We start from the raw sequence: 22,455 nt of genomic DNA on the forward strand, positions 1-22,455 counted from the left end.
CATTTGACATCCAGTACTTTATATCTGAGCACACACAGTTTTTGAGCCCAGCTCAGAGCAGACACCTCCTGAAGTTACTGAGCACCACTCAGCGGGCCTTCAGGGACCAGACAGAGAGGCTGGTGACCCAGAGACAAACCCTGGACCGCCTGCTGGACACCAGGGAGAGGGAGAGCCAGCAGCAGGTCTGCATGTGGATGTGCTCTAAAATACCATAGATGTTTCCTTGAATAAACCCGACTATGTAATTATGTTTTGTTTGCTAACTGGTTGTGTTGAAATTGAAGTTAAGAGTGGATGCTCATAATGCATGTACAGTAGTTAAGGCATGTTGCTGGTCTGATGTGAGTATTTGTAATTTGTAGATGAGAATCAAAAGTAGAGCACGCCGCACATCATCTACCACCTACTTCAGAACAAACTGAGGAATGAGCAAAAATAATTAAATATTTGGCAGTGCAAAAACAATATTCCATTTATTATGTGCAAATGTTGGAATTCCATGTGGCTATTTGTGGATTTAAACTGAAAGTTAGACTTTATCGGACAATGAGTGCAAATATTTTACATTTGGATGTTTTGCCCCAATATTTCAATGTGTTTCTGTCCTTGGAGCATTTTACTAGTTTGAGTGACTTCCCTTCCCGGGGTTCAGATTTGGGAGGTTTCACTGTTTCTGTCTAAATGTTGAGGCAAAATGACAGTATTGCATGTTGAAGTCTTTGATCACTGCTACCAACTAACCTCTCTACTGGTTGTGTTCTACAGGCCTCAAGACACCAATGAGCAATTAACAGTGGACAAAATGCACCTTGGAACGCTTTCACCCACAACATGAGCACTAACACACTTGACATAATGTCCTCTTATGCTTATTACCATACCATGAGACCAATGTGGTGAATGGCAAGCATGTTTACAGCATACTAGGTCCACTGTATTCTTAGGTTAAAGGGAAATATATTCTAAAACAGAATTTGCATGTTACTTCTATGCACTCTCAGATTAGAGCTTTGCTTCTCTGGTTTTGAGCTCTTATAGAGACGTTCATATTGTCAACGACCATAGCAATAACACTGTATGTGAATTCTGTTTTAGGATGGGGTTTTTTTTTTGAGTGTGAGTGTTTGATTGAGTGTGAGTGTGTTTGTTAATGATTGGCTTATTGTTGTTTGGTGTGATATAAACTTGGTGCTTTTTCTCATACAGTGTGTATTGGAGAAACACAAGGAGTTTTCGGACAAGTTGGAGGAATTATGTGGCGATCTTACCCTGACAGAGAACCGCCTGATCGGTCATCAGCAGCAGGCCGACAACACAGAGAGTGTCAGAGACCTGCAGCAGTACCAGCAAGAGCATCAGGTGTGATATAGACTAGTAGATATAGACTAGACACAGATATCACTCTTTTTTAACAAATATGTGGCCAAATAGGTTTCCATGACTTAAGAACTGCTTTATTCCACGGCCCGAATATTCATCATGCTTTATGCCTGTCCGATCTCAAGGCTCTGCAGAAAGACGTGCTGACAAATGCCAGTGCCCTGAATGAGGTCATCACCAGCACTAAGAAGTTTCTGGAGGAGAACCGGAGCAAGCTGATGCCAGAACAAATCGCCGTCATTGAGAATAAGTTAGAGGAGGCCAAGAGCAAAGCCAAGCTCATCAACCAGCGGGCTGAGGAGTCCAGGAAAGACTTGGAGAAGGTTGTTACCTCAGCTATAAAACAGGAGAGTGAGAAGGTTAGAGCCCATATTACCTCCCTATGTTTCCGCTCAAATTATGTAATGAATCAGAATTTTTGTCATAACTCAAAGGAAAATCAACAAACTGCTGAACCATGTCATTGTATTGTATTGATTTAATCCATTATTCAACATTTATGGTCTGTCTGTTTAGGCGGCAGCTGTTGAACAGCTTGAAGAAAGTAAAAACAAAATTGAAGGTCTCCTGGGCTGGATATCCAACATAGGGAATGAAAAAGAGAGTGGTCTTGAACAAACTGGCCATATAAGCAAAGAGAATGGGAACCTGCCAGAGGAAACTTCAGCCAAGGGAGTGATAGGAGAGGATGACGACGCCAATGGAAACGCTCTAGAAACCACTGAAACTGATTTTGTGAAGGAGACGAGTGGGAAGAGCTCCTCATCCCTGGACCTTGACAAGCAATATGACAGAGTCAAGGTATATTTTTTGAGGGGCATAACTGTTTCTCAATTCTTTGGAGTACATGGCATACATGTATTTGGAATAAATGGCTGCCTTTAGTTATCCAACTAAAAGTTTAAGCTATGATAAATTAAAATTTGGCATTTGGCAACAGGTTTATTAGATTTTTTATTCAACTTTTTAAACCAAATAGAAAGTCTCAGAACTGCTTGGAAATAAAAAGATGTGGAACAGAGAATGGAATCTCAAAGCCAAGTCTTTTAGGATACATGGATACATTTTACTAAATTGTGCAGTATTGATCTGCAGATCATAAAACAGTGAAACATGCTTAGACTTATCTAAACTCTTATCTTAACTTATCATTATTATGTTTATTGTTTCTGTTCTGTTTCTGTACAACATGCAAGATTGATTTATTGTAGACAGCAAATACAAAGGTCAACACTATTTTAATACCTTACTTGCTGCTTAGACCATCGGTCAACTTTAGGTTTGATCTGATGGATCAAACAGTGACCCTACTTGCAATGACCCTACTTCATAGTATTATAATGGTAAATGTATATTTTCTTTTGTTGATGGGCTTGTAGTTGTATTGTGACCAGCAAGTCTCTTTTTCCTTCAGGCCCGTCATCAGGAGATCCTGTCCCAGCAGCAGGATCTGATCATGGCCACCCAGTCGGCCCAGGCTCTGCTGGACAAGCAAGCCAACGTGCTTTCCCCAGAGGAGAAGGACAAGCTGCAGAGGGACATCCAGGAGCTGAAGGGGCGCTACGAGGCCTCTCTGACGCAGACCGAGCAGCAGATGAAGCAGGTGCAGTGTGTCCAGGAGGAGCTGAAGAAGTTCCAGGACGACTGTAAGGAGTTTGAGGTGTGGCTGGACCAGACTGAGGGAGAGATAGAGGACCTCGGGGCACCTGCGAGCTGCCTCAATATTCTCAGTGACAAACTCCAGCGGCAGAAGAGCTTCTCGGAAGATGTGATCTCTCACAAGGGGGACCTCCGCTTCATCACCATTTCAGGACAGAAAGTGCTGGATGTGGCTAAAGCCTGCGGAGTGGCTGACCCCGGGGCTAAAAATGCCCAGCTGGATGTGGATACTTCAGGAACCTGCGCTGCTGTCAAGGATAAGCTGGACTCTGCAGCCGGTCGCTACAAAGCTTTACATTCTCAGGTATTGTTGAGTCTGCAGTTGATTAGACTCGTCTTCAGAGGTTGTAATGGCTTACTCTTACCACATGGTGGCAGCATTTGTCTAAACTAAAATAAATAAAACCATTGTAATGCCTTATAGAGGCGCCACTGTTTGGTGGCATTGTAAAAACATCAATACCAGAGAAAGTCAGTTTCCTTCTTCAAATCATTTGCTTTTGACATTGCTTCTCATGTGTTGAACCTGTGTACTTAATTATGCGTGTTCTGGTTATCTTTAACATAAGGTATAATTTCTCTTGATTTGTTTCAGTGCAATCAGCTTGGGAACAACCTGAAAGATGTGGTTGACAAATACAAGAAGTACGAAGACTCATCCGCTGGTCTTATGAAGTGGCTCCACAGCTCAGAGGAGGAGGCGGTACGGCAGCAGTCAGAGGCCATAGCTGCTGAGCCACAGACACTACAGAAACAGCTGGAGGAGACCAAGGCAAGAAACACTGCAAACCAGAGCTGAAGTACCTAGGTGTAGTCTTGGTCTCAAGTCGAATCTCAAAACCACATCTTGAAAATCTTGAAAGTCTCTTAATTCTGGACACCAACACAAGAATTATATGAAAACAACCAGATGCCCTCTGTAATGTGTTACATTTTGCTGAAAACACAGCCTAGTAACATTATCATGACAATTTTTTTTTACAAGATTTGCAGATAGTGTTCTGGTATTATTCTCAAATAAGACCCAACTTACCTTCTCTGTTTTGATAAAGATTCAAGAAGGCTGGTATTTGAGCCTGAGAGGTTAGTTAGTTCATTAACCTTCATCAGCACAATGTACAGTATACTACCATTAATGTTAGGCTCTAGATGTGAGAAATCGAAGTGAATGAAAAACAGAATAGCCTTTTTTTCCATAACTTACACATACTTTGGGCATTGAATGGGTCACAAGGTCACCGTACAACAGACCTGCCTCACCATATACAGTGTTTCCACTCACTTAAAAACAACACAGCTATTTATAGCTCTATGTTCAAATTCAAAGCAACACGTGAATAGTTTAGCTCTGGTTACTTGCAGCTTACACACTCCTGCAAGAGGCTAAGCAGCGAGGCTGACAGAAGTGTCTCTGCCAAAGCTTTTGGCTGCAGCTGGCTTCAAAGTTTCCGGACCGAAAGAAAGAGAATAATGTTCCCCAACATTTCTCTGTAGGGAGGTAGTGACTTCGAACAGAGAAATGCCAAGATAAGAGGCGCCTGTGAGCCAACTATGCAACACTGTCTCTTAGCTTTGGTTATAAATCATGTCAGAAAGATCCTACGCTTTCCTCAGTGTAAAATAGTCAAAAAAGAAGGTTGTAACCATATCTATTGAATGCCTGAAGATATGAAGTCCAAACGTTCTTGTGCACCATCACTTTGTTGTTTTCATGTTCAAGCCACCACACTGGTGAAGAATACAATATTACAGAATGTACAATTTTGTAGCGGGAATTAAAGAGAGGCTTGTGTTAAAGCGAAAAACAGTTTTATTTCTCTGACCTGTTCTTACTTACTGATCCACAGGCCCTGCAAGGTCAGACAACTGGACATCAGACTGCCATAGACACGCTACGCAAAACAGCTGACTCTTTGATAACATCTGAAGGAGACCTGCTGAGCAATCCAGATGAGATCCAGGAGGCAGTAGGTGAGGGAAAGCTCAAAGTAGGGCCACTGATTCTGTCCTGTCTACATACATTTCAGCAGTGAAAGAGCTGATAATGCCTTTTTTCTTATTACCATCATTGACACTAAAATAATACTTTAGGGAGATTAAAAGCATTAAAATACATCTGAATAGCATCTGAAATGCTTGGGAATTAGGGTTAGTTAATAAACTAAGTCTCTTTTTGGAAACGCCTACAGCACCTTCAGAATCTGGTATTTACAGTATGTTGGAATATGCAGCTTGAAGCTCATAAAACTCTCTCCCAGAGTGACATAGATATTGATGCAAAATACTAGTCATGCAACATTGGTAGACAGAAAAAATATAGACAACCCACCAAAAGTGTCGACCGTTGGTTCTCTAAAAAATCACAAAATGCATCTTTAAAGTGAGATAGAGCTGTTGGAGTGTCTGCGTTGTCTTCCTTCTCTCCATCACTGGTCTCTTGGGTGACACTCAAAAAAGCTTTTCTGTGTACAAGATCCTGTGTGATATTAATCCTTTTACAAAATTATAGCCTTAACAAAATGGGCATTACCAAATAAGTCTCTTCTTTTGTTTGAAATATTTATATTTTGAAATATTTTATATTATATACAATGTGTCCCAAATTGTGTTAAGCAGTGATTAACTGTTGAGTTTTAAACATAACCTGATTTGTTTCCATGCACTATAGATGACATAGTGGAGCGGTATGACAACCTGTCTAAGTCTGTAAGCGATCGGAACGAGAAGCTGCAGATCACTCTGACTCGCTCTATGAGTGTCCAGGACGGCTTGGATGAGATGATGGGATGGATGGAGGGAGTGGAGGCGAGTGTGAAAGAGAAAGGAGAAATACCCCTGGACTCTGCAGCCATAGGAGATATCCTCAGCAAAGAAGCAGTATGTATTCTAGCCATTGTGTCAGCACTCCAATAACTGAATGTCATATTATATACTGTCAGTTTACAACACACTTTTTGCAACATCAGCTGCACTAAGCGGTCGATTACTAAACCTTTCTTTTGTCCATCCTGCTTTTCTTGAAGGCACTTGAGCAGGACATAGCAAGTCGTCAGAGCAGCATCTCAGCCATGAAAGCCAAGGTGAAGAAGTTCGCGGAGACAGCAGATCCCTCTGCCGCTGCCCTTCTGCAGTCTAAGATGGACGCTCTGTCCCAGCGCTTCTCCGACGCCTGTGACAAGCACAAGCAAAAGGTATCGCAGCTGGAGCAGCTGAAAGGAAAGGTGGAACAGTTTGAGAAGGCCGCAGAGAAAGTCCAGCAGTTTGTTGTGAAGCGGTCACAAGATTTACAGGAGACAGACGGGCCAGGGAAAACCTTCAACGAAGTGTCTCAGCTAATGCAGGTAATTAAACTACCGAATATCTGATTCTGTTTAGTACATGTATGTGCTTGTTATTTCTCTGGAATGTTTTCACTATCAAAAATTTCCTTTAAGTGTATTTAATTGGATCCTCATACTGCACAGTATGATTAACTGTTATTATTTCACTATAGGATACCAAAGCAGAGATGGCTGAACATGCCAGTGATTTGGAGAAGCTGCAGACACTTTCTCAGGAGCTGAGCAAGATAAGTCCTGAGGGAAGCAAGGCCCAGATCCAGAGCAAGATGGACAACCTGTCAAATGTCTTCAGTGCCTTCAAAGACACTGTGAGAGAAAAGTAAGTTGGGGCATGGAAGGGAAAAAGAGGATCTTTATGTTACCATGTTTAGCAGTTTGATATAGTTCCTTCACCTATTTTGTTTTATTCAATCATGTCGCCTTTTCAGTTATTAGTCTTGAATGATGTTGAAGTTTTGGTTGATGTTAGTGATGTTACATGACATGATATGACTGTGATCTTCTTGTCTCCCGCAGGGAAGAGGAGGTGTCATCCTGTCAGGACCAGCTGGGAGAGTTCAGGTCCGCAGCCGGAGCGCTCACCAAGTGGCTCGAGGAAACCACTGACAAAGTTCCTGCGGTTCAGCCAAGCAGCAGCGAACAGAGGCTGGAGACGGACCTGCAGAACGTCACCGTGAGTCATCAGACAAATAGAAAGTTTGTTATCGAGTCAGCGTTATTCCCATACGTGTTTAATCTAACTGCACTTACAGTCAGCACAGTGCTGGAACAGAAGCCAGCGGTGATATACATTACAAGCAATTTGGGGTAGATATGTTTTGAAATGGACAGAGGTGAGTGTGTTTTAATAGATTACAGCTCTATCCTCCCTAACCTCCCCAACATCCCTAACCTGCTTTCTCTGCCAAACGAATGAGAGATGAATGCTAAGTGTTTTACACAGGACAGACCTGGGAGTGAAACACAACATACATTTCCTGCCAGACAAACTGCTTTCATTTGACAAACTGAGACGTCACAGAAAAGATCAAAGGGAGTAGAAAGTAAATGGGTCAACATCAGTGACTGCTATACATGTCCCTTGATTGCTTAAGAGCATATATTATAAAAATGTCATAACAACATGAATTATGAAGAATGTTAAACTGAAAAAAGAGGGGAATTCAGTTATTTTTTCTCAAAATATTTCCATCATTCACCCTGTTTCCCACATTAACTTTCAGACATACAGTCATCACATTGCTCCATATGGTATTAAATGCCAGCTATCATGTCCATGCTCGTCTATACCATTTGTTTGACTGATTGATCTTTCATCAGGGCTTATTAGAGGAATGGACATCCAAAGGCCCTGCTGTCCAAGATCTGAACAGCAAAGGATCAGCGCTGTGCAGCCTCATCAGTTCTCTCACATCCCCCGCCAAGACCAAGACACCACACAAGTCAGGTAGACTTACAACGCACTTCAGTGTTTGAATCTTTCAAAGGAATGGGAAGCATGGTGTTTGGAAGCTCTTCTGATACTGTGTAACTACTAACCATTAGAGATTGTGGAAAGATCGTGTGGCAACAATCCTAGATAGTCCGCTTGTCCTTTACACAAGCTTTGTCTTATGTCTTTGCATCAGCTGTTACTAACGGTGGTGGTCCAGGGAGCCATGCCTACCTAACCAATAAAGGTAATCATGTGTGTATATTGACATTACTGTGTAAATGCATTGTTTGAGGTCTACTTACATTACTATAACTATATTGGCTTTCTGATTGAGGCGGTTTTTGAACAAAAGCAACGTCACACTTTATTTGGATAGTCCAATGCTGATACGCAACTTACTATTGAGTGACTATAGTGTGTCACTAAAAAGCACACTGAGGGTTAGGGTTACATAGTCTGTGATGAGATGCAGACAAATAGACAAGTGCCACTTTGTAGAACATCTACTTTTTGTCACCTGATAGCTGAGTTTTATAAAACTATCCAAATAAAGTTTTATAAAAAAGCAACTTTTGAAATTCACCCTAACAGTATGTTAAGATTACAAGTGACAAAGCTGCAAGTCATTTTCAATGGGAGTCAAAATCGAAATTGAGCTGACTTCAACTTTTTTCACACTCCAATGACGCAATGAAGTGTCAACCAATCACAATAGTGAGAAAGTTGTTTCATTATTTTCCATCCCTCTTTTCCTGAAGGTGCTCCCCATCCATTTGTTGAAATTTATAGGCCTTCTGATCCCTCCAAAATATGAAAAATAGCAGGAGGAGATATGATAGGATGATACAGGAACAACATTCTATGATTCTACTACATATACTTTGTTATTGAATTCATAATTTATTACAATTTCAATGAAATGCTTGGTGTTATTTCACATAAAATAAACAATGACATTAAAATATATTATAGGGTTTATTTTATGGTACACAAGCTCAAGATGACATCGATGATGTCCACTGGTGCAGCTGGCTACTCTTGTCCGTTTTGTAGTTTTGTCACTTATAATCTAAACATACCATAAGACTAGAATATTGCTAGTGCAATCTTGTTATGGCACTGAGACCACTTTCTGTGAGGTAGAATAATATCCTAGTAAGGTAATTTGATGGATATCTGTCTGGTGTCCACAGAGCTGATGGTAATTCAGCAGAACACGTTGTTCATCAACGAGGGATATGAGAACCTGGGGGAGCTGTTGAAGAGTCGAGCTGCGGAGCTGAGCGGTCTGGTGCAGGAGCTGAGAGAGGCCCAGAAGGAGACAGACCTCATGATGACATGGCTGAAGGACATGAAGAAGACTGCAGCGTCCTGGAACGATGCAGCCACAGAGAAAGATTCAATGAAAACACAGCTTGAGCAACAGAAGGTACAGAAAATATTGTAGATGTTGTGGCTCAACTATTCTTTTCTAAACTGTGCACAAAACACACTGACTGCTAAATATTGTTCTGTTAGGTAGGAGATAATCAAGCAAAATGGCACAAATCAGAGGATTCAACATACATAATGATGTTTGACCAGCTAAACATTTTTTATTCTCTCAGGCATTTGAAGATGAGATGAAGCAAAAGCAGGAGCAGCTCCAGAAGACCAGAGAGAAGCTCCTCCACTTGATTGAGAATCACCCAAATTCTCCTGAGGCAGCAAAATGGAAGCAGATGCTGGCACAGATAGGTATGCACCAAGGCTTTGTCTCCAGATGCTCCTGAGTAGTTTATGACACTGAACCTGTCAGAGTTAGTTTGAATCCCACTGGGGCAAAAATGTATCACAATACTGCAAGTGGCTTTTGAATAAAGGCTTCCACCAAATGGCATATATGAGATGTTTAATACCTACTGTACTACTAGAGGGAAGCCTTTGTGGTGTCTATCTGGACATCTACCCACCACATCTATGTTAAAGTGATGTTAAACTCTGGTAGTAGTGGAAAATTGTGTTTTTTTTTCTCTCTCCAATCACTGGCATTATATGGCAAAACATCTCAAAATCACGCTTCTACCACATAAACAAACGTGAACAAAGCAGATTCTGACAATATATAAAAAAACGAGTCATTCTGCTGATTTGAAGTGAATTGCTTTCTTTATGTTATTAAACCAACAAATGTTGAATCCGGTCGGAAGAATTTCAGTGTTACACTTGTTCAAACTGAAAGGTTTAATAATATAAAGAAAGCGATTCACTTAAAAAAAATATTCAGCAGAATTACCCGGAGCAACAGATAACAGAGAATCACAGATTTTGCGGTTATATCATGTCCAGGAAGCTACACAACCCAAGGTAAAACCAAAGTTCAATATCCCTTTAACAGAATCTGAGCCTGTCTGAATACCTGGACCTCGCCACTAATTAAATTGGCACAGCCGTGGTGCTAAGTCCTACACAGGGAGAGGTTTACTGAGACAAGGGTGGGGCGGTGGATAGAGGGGTGCTCGTGTGCTGACTAATGCGGACTGGTGTGATTGTTCTGCCCTCCCGCCTAGATGCTGCCTGGGCAGAAGTCAGCGGCTCTGTAGAGGAGAGGAAGCAGCACCTGGAGCAGTCCAACAGGAACCTGGACCTCTTCCAAACCACCGAGCCGCAGCTTCGCCAGTGGCTCTCAGAGAAAGAGCTGATGATGAGTGTCCTTGGACCGCTCTCTATGGACCCGAACATGCTCAAAATGCAGAAGCAACAAGTCCAGGTAATTACAGTGAATATTATGGGTATAATTTGAGGCTTACACATCTCTTTAGAATAAATATTTCTTCTGGTTTTGTGATGGAATGTTCATTTTGTCTGATTCCTCCCCTCTAGATCCTCCAGAATGAGTTTAAGAGTCGAAAGCCTCAATACGAACAGCTCGAAGAAGCTGCCTCTGCAATCCTGAGCTCCTCGGGCAAGCAGGACCCGACAAGTGGGAAGCTGGTGAGGGAGCAGCTGACTGCCGTCACCCAGAAGTGGCAAGGCCTGACGGGGCAGCTGGACCAGCGAGACAGCCTCATTGACCAGGCTACGGTGAAGACGGGACAGTTCCAGGAGTTGCTGCGAAGTCTCAGTCAGAGCGCCGCTCAGCTGGAGACTCAGCTCACCAACCAGCAGGGCCACAGCACCCAGCCTGATGCTGTGAAGAAGCAACTGGAGGAGGTTCACACTATCTCCGCTCAGCTGAGAGAGGAGAGGAAGAGGCTGAAGGAGGCTGAGGTCCTCAACGCTGAACTCACAGCGATGGTGACTGAGGATTATCTTAAAGCGGACCTAGCCAGGCAGCTGGAGAGTGTCAGCAAGCCTTTCAAACAGCTGGAAGAGAAAGCAGGTTTGTCTTTATTTAATAACTGGAGGTTGTATTGATTGGAAAGAAGAAATCATTCTGTTTGTGTTAAATAATTTTTAGCAACTGTTTATTTTATGACAGAAAGAGAATTAGATCCATTAAAGGAGGGGGGATTGTGTCATTTGAAATCTATTTGTGCAACTTCCCAATTGGCTGAATTGTAGTAATCACTATCAATCTTGTGGAGTGACTGTAACTGAAACATTATTTTATTTTAAGTAAACTTTTACAGTAAAAAGTCCAAATGCAGTTCAAATGCTAGTCATTGTATATAATATCATAATTTTTACTATCGGCATGTAGCATAGGTTGTTTACAACTGAGACTACAAACTACAATTTCTATCAGAAATGAAATTCAAATGTCAGAGATAGTCATTCTTATATCTGCATCAATATTTCCCACCTACTTTTTGATTCCACTTCATCACCTAATTACTATAATCGTATAATTACACTGGAACAAACCCAAACTAATGGTTACATTTCTCTTCCATAGCAAAGCGGATCCAGCAGCTGAACTCAACCTTCGCCAGCTCTCAGCAGTTCCATCAGACCTCCAAAGACTTCCAGTGCTGGCTGGATGAGAATCTCCAGGACCAGTCTAAGCCCCAGTCCATCTCTGCCAAAGCAGACATCCTCCAACAGAACCTGGACGAGCACAATACCCTCCAGAAGGCCCTCAGTGAACACGAGGAACCTTATAACACCATCATTGGCGAAGGCGAGATGCTCCTGCAGAACACTGATGGTGCAGAAAAGTTGGCGCTACAGGGGCAGCTCTCTGCTCTCTGTTCCAACTGGGAGGAGGTGAAAAAGGGCTCAGTGGAGCGGGCTGACAAACTCCAGGTTGCTCTACAGAGAGCTCAGAAGTATCAGGAGCATGCAGAGAAACTCAACTCTTGGATTCAGGAGTGCGAGGCTAGCGAGGGCCGCGTCAAACTCATCGTTGATCCTGTGGCAGTAGAGAGCTCGATCTCTCAGGTGAAAGCCCTCCAGAAGGATGTTGACAAGCACCGAGGGATGGTGGAGCAGCTCAACACGGCTGCAGATAGCCTTCTTGAGGCGGCCAATACAGACATTGACGCTATCAAGGAGGAGAAGGCTGGTATTGGCAAAAGAGTGGACAGTGTAATGGAGGGTCTGCAGAGCAAGAGGGATTCCCTGGAGAAGATCTCACACACTTTGAAGGAATTTAACGACTCCTACAAAGAGGCAAAGTGTCAGCTTGAGGGAGCCAAGAAACAGGTGGATGCCTATGAATCACTGGGAGTACAGGCATACAGCAACAAGAACTTGACCAACATGAAGGCCCAACAGAAGAGTTTAGAGGGAGTGCAGAACCAGGTTGAGCACCTGAAGAGCCTGGCCAAGGACCTTGTAGTAGACGTCCCAGATGCTGATGGAGTGACAGATCTCTTACTGCAAGCCGACAGCATAGAGAAACACTACAGCTCCCTTAGCAAGAATGTAGAGGAGACATGTTTAACCTTGGAAGGTAAGCTGCAGGGTATCGGCCAGTTCCAAAACAGCATCCGTGAGATGTTTGCCCGATTCACAGACCTGGATGATGAGTTGGACAGCATGGCGCCAGTGGATCGTGACTTGACCATTCTTAAAGAGCAGCAGGACAGCATTCAAAGCTTTGTGGCTAAACTGCAGGAGCTGATGGCCAACACGGCCAATGCTGGGGACAGCTGTAAGAAGATGCTAAAGACTGAAGCCTCACCCGACCTGTTGGGCCTGAAGAGAGACCTGGATGCTCTCAGCAAGCAATGTGGCAAACTGTTGGACAGAGCCAAAGGCAGAGAAGTTCAGGTGCAGAGTACTCTCACCAGTCTAGAGGAGCTATATGGTAAACTCCAGCAGTTGACAGATAAACTACGCAGAGCTGTGGACAAGGAAGAGTCCCAGGAGGTGGTCGGCATGGAGACAGACGTTATCAACCAACAGCTGGAGGCCTTTAAGGTAGGTCATCCTCATGTAAACATTTCACTAAGGCTTAAATGCAAAAGTATCACAAAGCTGCATTTTTGCTCTTCTGGGTTGATAAATAATTTAGTAGGATGTCAGAAAAAATGTGAAACAACATACAGCATTTCTATATTGATTGTTCGTCCCACGTTATATTTGCATGTTTTTTGTTTTTGTACTCTCAGGGGTTCAGTTTCAGTTGCCACACTAGTGAACTTGATGATATAATTGTGCCAGAGGGATTGTAATCCTCCTCACACACTGTGTCCTGTTTTTATAAAGTAACCTTTCCATCAGCTTTCTGCATCAGTAGTGAGCCTGTGATCATGAGCTGTACCGGCCTCAGGTTCCCATAAATTCAACTCGCACATCAATTTCTTTCTTTCTTATTTTAATCTCAATTTAATGCACAACTACCATGATTCATTCTTATACCTTGAAATGTTGACGTTCACACATAGTGTTGAAACAAGTATCATGAACAAGCCCAGATCCTGTGCAGTCCCATGGTGTATTCATGGCTACGATGTACAGACAAGTTAATGATCAGTTTGTTTCAATGTGATCTCCGCTCTCTGGATCTTTAGTTGTTCAGCTGCTTTAAACTTTTCTCTGAAGAATACAGCAAAGTTCGGCTGCTTGGCTTGCTTGTTAATGCTAGCAACTGAACCATTAGCAAATATATATTATAGTATATTACATATATACACAGAAGCCCTGTTTATACAGAAATGTGTATTATTGTAAAATACCAGTGCATGTGTTGTCTTTTGATCATCAAGTGATTTAGCAATATATATCAGCATACATCACTGTATAGCAGCACTACATGCAAAATAATAGATGAAGAACCCAGTAGGAGAACAGTACCAATATCCAGTATTTTTAGCATAAATACAGTGCAGTGGAAAAAGTATTTGCCCCGTTTGATTTTCTGATTTTGTTTTTTCACATTGAATTTGGTCAGATGTTTTTGTTGGGTTGTAGTCCTTTATAGATCATAGATATAGTTATAGGGTCTGAGATAAATAGGCACCAAACTTTGGTGCTTCTGTCACTTGCTTGGTTGTGGAATGTAATGCCATTCAATCTGAGAGTGTGAAAAAGTAATTGCTCCCTCTAGTGAACTCAACCCAGTGAAAGGGATAATTATGACCAGCTGTTTGAGTGGTTTGGTCAATGGGTGAGCCCTGCCTAATAGAAATATGACAAACTTTGGTGCTTACCATCAAAGTAAGTTTTCAGCACACAGGTTCTTTTGCCAAATCCCTTCAATAAATCCTAATGGGATTTTAGAGCATAGGCTATATTCTGCTTCAGAATTATGGACCTCAGTACGGAATACCTTTGCCACTTATGGATGCCATTTGATTTCAGTTTATGAGGTTTAAAAAAAAATGAACGGGGCACTTTTCAGTAGTTTTTTTTTCCTGTCTAAATTTTTCTTTGAATTCCATACTAAAATTAGAGAAGAGAAACTGCACTGAATGGTGCAACATACAACCATTTGCTGCAGTTGTTTTTTGCTGTGTAATTCAGTTTTGAAACATAAAGCCTATTATATTGTCAATTTTTTTTTCTTTTATCCGGAGATTATTTTGTGTGCTACTGGATTAAGCTTCTCCATTTCTATATAAATTTGTAGTTACTGAGAAATTATATTTAATGTTGTTACATTACATCATCCAGGCTAATATCTATAGCCTCTCCTAGTTTTCATATAAATTTCTAAAATTTAACGCCACTCTAATTGCAGGAACTCTAATCAGTATTTTAGGTGCTGCAGCCTTTCCATAAACCCTTGTGGGTGGTGTGAATTACCAGCAGGCTTTTTACTGGGTGAACTGGCTACGTGCGTGGCAATCCTCTGGGGATTGCTGGTTCAGGGCATCTGGTGCTAACAAAAGAGCTGTGGCCCATATGCAACAGTGGTGGGTGAGGGGAGGACCATCAGAGCCAGGTGGTAACCAGCAGGGCGTCACTTGTTTCATTGGTCCCAGTAATGAAGCTGGGCCTGCATCCTGATCCCCTCTCACTGACAGTCAAGTGCTTTTCCCTCTGAACATTCACAGTCCAGCGTTACCCCTAACCCTAAGCTAATGGCTAATGCTAACTTGGCCCCTTTTGACACTGACACCAGTTAGCCCAGGGCCAAGTTCTGTAATTTAAGGTTAGTAAACTTTAGAATATGCTAAAACCTTATTTAGCCCAGGGCTTAGTGTGAAAATGAAAAATGAAGTTGGCCCATTGTTAAATGCAGTGAGAGTGTGCTAGGCAGACCGCACCATTTAGCCTACCAGTTAATCTGTTAGTGTCCGTGTTTGCTTCTCATTCAGAAAAAAAAATGTAGTGTGTGCATTTAGACAAGCAGCTAGCTGCTACATAAATTGCCTTTAGTGTGAAAAACCTGTGATTATAATGCCCATCAATGTCAAATCCACACATTATTCCTTTAGGCCTATGCTTATTGTATTAGGAAGCTATGGATTTCACCAGACCTTATGTGAAGTCAGAAAGCTCACAAAGCTCATTGTCATATAGACATATCAAACAGCTTCCCCTTAATAAGAAAGCTAATTTTTCTTTTGATAAATAATCAATAGACCTCATAAGACGTGTCCTCTGCCAATCCCTTATGCAGAAATGCAGTCAACATGCAGTCTTTGCTGTTAAGTGAGGTGTCGTCATCTGTGATCCCATTATCTTCTGCACATGACTCATGAAACCATTGCAATTCCACTGACTCTCCATGTTGCCTACAAATTGTGAAGGCCATTGTTGGTATCAGTGAGGGATTTAAACAAGGGTTAGCCATTAGCAAGACTTACAGACAGATGTAAAATGTTCTAAAAGCCTGTAAATTCCTGTGGAGTTGACAAAAGAGGATTAACCTATATTTAGAATTGAAATGATTAAAACGGTTATTTATTCATAGGCCCATAGTATTACATTAAAACAATGTAAACAACATTGTATAAGCAAAATGACACATATCCATCCAAAGATATAGGTCAAGGGATTTTATTCAGTTTTTTTCTTACAATTAACGGGGTGTTGCACTCACTTACACAGTATATCCCGATCTCCAGTTGAGTTACATGGATTAAAATATCATGGGGGGTTTCATGCTCAGTGTGGAGCTTCTATCTGTGCTTTGGGTGTTTAGTCAAAAGACTTTGAGGGGTAACCATCAAAGAACTGATTGATTCAAATTGTTGCTGAGCAACGCTTGTCATGGTGCTTGTTTTTACCCCCTCTTTGTCCTATCACCAGTCTGGGTTGATAGGGCATGCACAACCTCAGCTGCTAGTGGAAAATCCCCTTTGTACTCATTCGTATCAATACTCGTCTGTGTTGAGCATCTAGAGAATGAAAAAACAGCACATGTGAGCAGAATTGGAACTTAAGTTATTTCTTTATTTGATTTCAGTCTGTTTTGATGCCAGAAAACTTTAGATGATTGTGTTACATTCTGGTTTGTATTCTGTGGATCAGGTTCTTGTTACTGTAAGTAACTGGGCTCTATTGGCAGCTGGTGAGAAAGAAATAAACAGAGAAAGACGGCGCTTGGATCAGTCCATTTCATGTGCTGTTACCATTTTAGGTCAAGGTTGGAAAGAGACGCCCCTCACTCCTTGTGTTTACTCTTGTTGTTTTTCAAATGAGATTTGTGGAAGGTTTACTGAGGAACTTCTGGTGTATGTATACTTTCATGTATACCTTAAAGGGGAGTCTATAGTGACGGAAATCCACTGGGGGTTGGGAGATGGGAGGCGTGGGCGTTTTTTCTTACTACTCAGACATTACATCAGTGTCTCTTGCAATTCCTTAAGGAATTTCTCCCTTCTGAATCATAGTGCAGCTATTCCGGTCATTGAAGTTGATGAGGTAAAAAAGTGCCATTGGGGAGGCCACGTTACACACAGTGTCTTACTCACTGCCACATAGCAGTGATACACTCTCCTCAAGGTGAAACATGAAACCTCCCTATACATTGTTTTCCTGTAACGATAACTTGTTGTAGTGATCAAAGAAATTGCAGCGTGAAGTGAAGATTTATAGTTAAAGTTACATTTTCACAATAATACAACTTTTACTTCCTTTTATTAATATTTACTGCGCAATAAACAACAGACCTGATTTGTAGAAAATGTTTTTACCACTGTAGTTTGATAGCAGCCAGGTATCCTTCAGAGAGAGGGATGGAGTTTCTCATCCTGTCTGATTTGAGTTTGGCTCTTAGTTTCCACCGCACTGTGGTAAAAATTCCTCTGTCCTTGATAATGGTCTGATGTCATTCACACCCATTCTTTGCAGAGACTGATGAGTGGTGCTATTGAAAGAGCTTTTCTCAATAATTTCACATGTGTCCTCTCCATAACCTTTGGCCTGAATTGCCCGAGTGAAAAACAGGATTCACATTTTATATAAAAACGTCAAAACAATATGAAAGGCATAAGGGGAGGACAGTCTGGACAAAGGGACCTGCAACAGCCGGGAAGGAGGACTAGATGAATAATTTGCCTCCCGTAATTCAAAGGCCGGATTATGTAAAAAGTATGTAGGATTCAGTTGCTGGACGTCCTGTCTAAATCCCACCAGATCTTAACTGCTTGTTTATCTCTGCCAGCGTTCTGTTTCCATCTCCTCTCAAGCACGGAGAACCGGACAAAGAAGTTGGGATTGTTCAACTCCTCACCAAGCTACTGTGCCGCAGACAATCCAGGAAACAAAAAATAAATTCCTTTCATTATCTCTCCCTCTCTCCTCCTTTCTTCTCTTACCCCGGTCACTGGATATAAAAAGCCCTTTCATGCACTTGGCAGAGCCACCGGTGTTAAATTACCTGGGACCTGTGCCTCCCTCGGCATTCCACAGTAATTAAGAATATCTGCAGGGTCCACAGCAACCGTCCGCAAGAAGAAAACAGAGGGGAACAAGAAAAAAAAGGAAAAGCGTGTATCTATTTCAGCATGGTGTGATGTCATCAGAGTGGGAGCTGCTGCTGCCTGCTGGTCTAGGGTTGTTGTTTTTTTTTTTTTTTCCTTTTTTTTTTTTTAAAGGAGAAAAGCTGGTGCGTATTCCTCCCCCCCCCCCCCCCCCATTGCCTCAGTCACAGAGAGAGAAAGAGAAGGAAAGTGACTGATTGTGTCAGGATGCAGAAGATGGCTGAGAAGTTAAGTCATATAGGCCGTGCAGACATAAGGGGAATTAGAAAAAAAAAAAAAAAAAAAGGGTCATGCGTCCACCAATCAACATGTGCCGGAGCAGCCCTCAGCACAAATGGAGTTGTGGCAGATGTTGTCTGAATAATGAGCGGGGGCGGGGCATGAAACCCGCTGCCAGGAGGGTGTCTGTCATTGCAAGGGGAGCGATGAGAGAGAAAGGGCAGGCTTTTTTGTTTATCCAGGAGTACCAGCTCTCCTCAGAATTGCCCCATAGGTTTTTGTAGAACCCACTGGATTTGTCTCTGGATATAACACTTTGCACTGAAGATTTTTCCCCGGCTTGCGTGGATGCTCTTAAGGATTTCAGGGAAAAAAAAGAAGCACTTTGGACCAGAGGAACAATGATGAAGTTTTGGCAAGGCAAAGAGAAGAGCCAAGAAGGATATTTTCTGGGTGATAGGTGACTTTATCGAATGAATGGATTTCCAGTTCTCATGCTGACTATGAAGCTGCTACACGGTCCTTGCCTTTGGGACATATTTTATGTTGTGTGATGCATTTGTTTTTCTGAAGCGCTTTATTTTTACTATTTAAATCAGTATGTTTAGTATGTGTACATTTTGTAAAAAAAAAAAAAAATCTCCATGAGCAAGTGTATATTATTATATTTTATATTGAACAGCTATTAGGAAAACCTTCGTATTTATTTGTTTACTTCTCAATTCAGAGGGGGACAAAAACTGTTGATATTTTACACACAGTTGCTTCTTAAGTAAATTGTCCACATTCTTTTTTACTTCTTTTTTTTTGTTTTGTTTTGGCAAATACTGTGTGTGCACTAAAGCAACATATACCTCAAAGCGTTTTACATCCATAGTGTTGTTTTCTTTTTAGTCAGTAGTGACAGTTGGTTTAGGATGGGGAAACCTCTGAGCAGACCAGACTGTCTCCGTCAAAATCCCTCCTGTGTGGGGAAGGGGGAGGAGGAGGACCTGAACATTGACGACTGCTACGTGCCCCAGAGGTCCATTTATGACACCGTGCGGCTCAATGAGCAGATAGACTCGGGCTCTAAAGGCAGCCTTTCTTCCCGGCACTTCACAGGCACCCTGCCCTACACGCACCGCACACTGGACCTCAGCAGCCTGTGCGGAAATGGAGTCCTCTCCTCTTCCAGCGCATTTGAGCTGCGAACCCGCAAACCCGCCATGCTGGATGAGCGGGCCGTCTTTGATGGACTTAAACTCAACGGTGACATAATCAGAGCGACTGATACGGTGCTGCCCAAGTCGCGTCTCCAGGGAGGGGAGAAGAAGGAGCACCCTCATTACCGACGGTCGTGGCGGACGTTTGCCCCTACTAACCTGGGCGAGTACGCGAGCCGCAGTGGGACCTTGTGCTCAGAGGGCGTAGAGAGGCCGGGGCTGGCCAACGGCAGGAGAGGACAGAGTGTGACCAGCTCACTGACATCTGAAGAGGACTCGGGCCTGTATAGCCCTACTGTGGAGAGGGAGCGACATGCCCATCGGTCCCACAAAAGATCAGGCCCGGGTACGAGGAGCCTCTCGTCTTCGGAGGCCATGCACGCGTCCGGGGACCTGAAAACAGGCCGATCGCTCAGCTCGGGACAGGAGGATTTCCCCTTCTCGCCCACTAGGGATAACCTGTCTAGATCTCTGTACCGCAGCAGCGGCCTCGTCCAGCAGCCGCAACAGGCAGAACCTTGTACATTAGACCTCAGTGAAAGGGAGGCCATCACCAACGGAGAGTACAAATACTCCATAGGCCGGTCATCCTCGGGGTCAGCCTCGAGGACTCAAAATGAGAGCTCCGGGTGGCGCTCCAGGACGTTAACAGACTACGATGAGCTGTCCACCGCTGAGCTGTTAGAGGATGTGTCATCTCAGGAGGACTGTGAGTTGGTTAGTGTGGTGGTGACACAGCCAGAGACGTATGGAAACTCTGCACCCCTAGCCGAGTGCCGCCCGCAGTCAAAACCGTGTAACGTGCAACAAGGAGCATCCACATACAGCATGGAGGACCTGGAGGAGTTCCTGCAGTCAGTGGAGGCCTGTCTACCAAATGGCAGTTTGCAGGCATTCCCACACGCAGGAGAGCATGAGATAGAGAGCTTACTGACAGCCATAGCTTCATGTCCCGACATGGACCTCATGGGATATTTCTCCCCACAGGTGCCCAAAAATAGCCTCTTCCTTTATTTCTGGGTGTTTGTTCATCAGCTGGTCAAACACATGTTTCACTAGATGATGCGTCGCTTTAGATTAGTGTTTCCAGGCCTCTGGCTTGGTGTTTTCGTTGCATATCAGATTACATGACGGTTGAATTAGGTTTAGCTCACCGGTCCAGCCTGGAAGTCTGTCTGTGTGATTATGCACAGCTGTGCTTTAACTGATAGCCCTGCTCTCCCCTTCCAGAAGCTGCTGACTGGTTAGAGAGGGGCTGTTTACGTCAGCTGTATTTTTAACACTCACCTGGAGATGATGTGGAGGCAATCACGTCTCAGGAATTGGCAGTACTTCCTGGCCTAATTTTTGACTCATATTTCTTTAAACACTATGAATGACAGATTATATGCATAATGTCTAGGTTATCCAATTGTATTTCTAATTGATACCTTTTTGGTATATTTCAAAGAACTAATTCAGGTAAAGGTCAATAACATAAAAAATCATTTTGAAAAAAGTTATGACAGCGATCAGTATTGTAAATAAACAGTAAATAGACAGTCATTGCTCATTAGAAGAGGGAATTAATCAAATGTTTTATCTGGTCCAGTTTCAAATGATATCCAACAAAAGTAATACATCATTGAAAGCTCTGCTCTTTGCAGCTGGAATAATAACTCCTGCAGGTTTCCTTCTAATTTGACTGAACAATAATTTCCAACTGACAAAAAGATGAATCTGTAAACAAGACTGACGTTGGCCTACTTTGACTATAAAATGTTTACTCTGATTTGTTCCATTTGACAACAGGCGTTCCAGAAAGAGGAGATTGATCCACTGCAGACACAGCTTCAGGACATCAACTCCCTTGGCCAGGGCTTGATCCAGAATGCTGCCAAAGGCACCAGCACTAAGAGGCTCGAGGACGACCTGGAGGACGTCAACACAAAATGGAATACCCTCAACAAAAAGGTGGGTTGTCAAATAATCTTGCTCCAACTGGACTCACATAGTCCTCATCAGTAAAAATACAAATAGATTAAGAGTAATACAGTATAACGACTCATTAGTTTTTGTTTGTTTATTTGTTGTTTTGGTGTTCTCCTTTAATGAGTTACTGGGGACTTTTACTTGGCCTTAAAACAGGTGACATCTATATTTAACATGCTCTCTGTAGATTGCAGAGCGTTCGGCCCAGCTGCATGAAGCCCTGTTGCATTGTGGGAGGTTCCAGGATGCTCTGGAGTCACTGCTCAGCTGGCTGACTGACACAGAGGAACTCGTGGCCAATCAAAAGGCTCCCTCTGCAGAGTTCAAAGTGGTCAAGGCACAGATACAAGAGCAGAAAGTAAGCTGGCATCATGTGGTACAAACACATAAACACTCACACACACAGATACAGTACACACCAGGTCCACACACACATAAACACTCACACACACACATACAGTACACACTAGGTCCACACACACACACCACTATTTTAGTCTTTCCACTTCAACGTGAGAGAATTCACACAACATTACAGCTTTGGCATTCATCTCTTCTAATTGACATCCATTGTCAAACATGCATGCGCTACAAAAAGCTTTTAGTTTAATGGCTGCTTAATTTGGGCCTGTTAGATTTATGTTTTTTTTACCACAAAGCAATGCTTGCAGTCAGAACATGTTAAAGGCGCCCCATAAGTCTTCTCCTTTGTTTGCCTCTGACAGCTCTTACAGAGACTGCTGGATGACCGTAAACCAACAGTGGAGCTGATAAAAAAAGAGGGAGGGAAGGTTGCGGAACTGGCAGAGTCTGTGGATAAGGAGAAGGTTGCAAAGGAGATTGAATGCCTGGGGCAGAGGTGGGACACGCTTCTCAAGAAGGCTGAAAACAGGTCTGTATGAACACCTGTAATGTTAAACCTGCCTCTAAACACGCTCCTT

General features: G+C 42.7%; 1 protein-coding gene across 1 annotated transcript in view; it reads left to right on the forward strand.

The window, feature by feature from the left end:
• Positions 1–22,455, forward strand: part of dst (dystonin) — a 116,637-nt gene that overhangs the window by 65,749 nt on the left and 28,433 nt on the right. The window contains exons 39-58 of the mRNA XM_078288672.1: positions 1,210–1,362; positions 1,509–1,742; positions 1,900–2,184; positions 2,798–3,346; positions 3,638–3,814; positions 4,890–5,013; positions 5,711–5,919; positions 6,066–6,383; positions 6,536–6,702; positions 6,900–7,056; positions 7,704–7,830; positions 8,012–8,062; positions 9,012–9,247; positions 9,426–9,555; positions 10,368–10,567; positions 10,681–11,179; positions 11,696–13,164; positions 21,335–21,496; positions 21,702–21,872; positions 22,240–22,406. Of these exons, the coding sequence (XP_078144798.1) occupies positions 1,210–1,362; positions 1,509–1,742; positions 1,900–2,184; positions 2,798–3,346; positions 3,638–3,814; positions 4,890–5,013; positions 5,711–5,919; positions 6,066–6,383; positions 6,536–6,702; positions 6,900–7,056; positions 7,704–7,830; positions 8,012–8,062; positions 9,012–9,247; positions 9,426–9,555; positions 10,368–10,567; positions 10,681–11,179; positions 11,696–13,164; positions 21,335–21,496; positions 21,702–21,872; positions 22,240–22,406 (5,585 nt within the window). The remainder of the gene's footprint in view (positions 1–1,209; positions 1,363–1,508; positions 1,743–1,899; positions 2,185–2,797; positions 3,347–3,637; positions 3,815–4,889; positions 5,014–5,710; positions 5,920–6,065; positions 6,384–6,535; positions 6,703–6,899; positions 7,057–7,703; positions 7,831–8,011; positions 8,063–9,011; positions 9,248–9,425; positions 9,556–10,367; positions 10,568–10,680; positions 11,180–11,695; positions 13,165–21,334; positions 21,497–21,701; positions 21,873–22,239; positions 22,407–22,455) is intronic.

The sequence above is a fragment of the Centroberyx gerrardi genome, chromosome 15 (genome assembly GCF_048128805.1).
Source record: "Centroberyx gerrardi isolate f3 chromosome 15, fCenGer3.hap1.cur.20231027, whole genome shotgun sequence".
In the NCBI taxonomy this organism is placed as follows: domain Eukaryota; kingdom Metazoa; phylum Chordata; class Actinopteri; order Beryciformes; family Berycidae; genus Centroberyx; species Centroberyx gerrardi.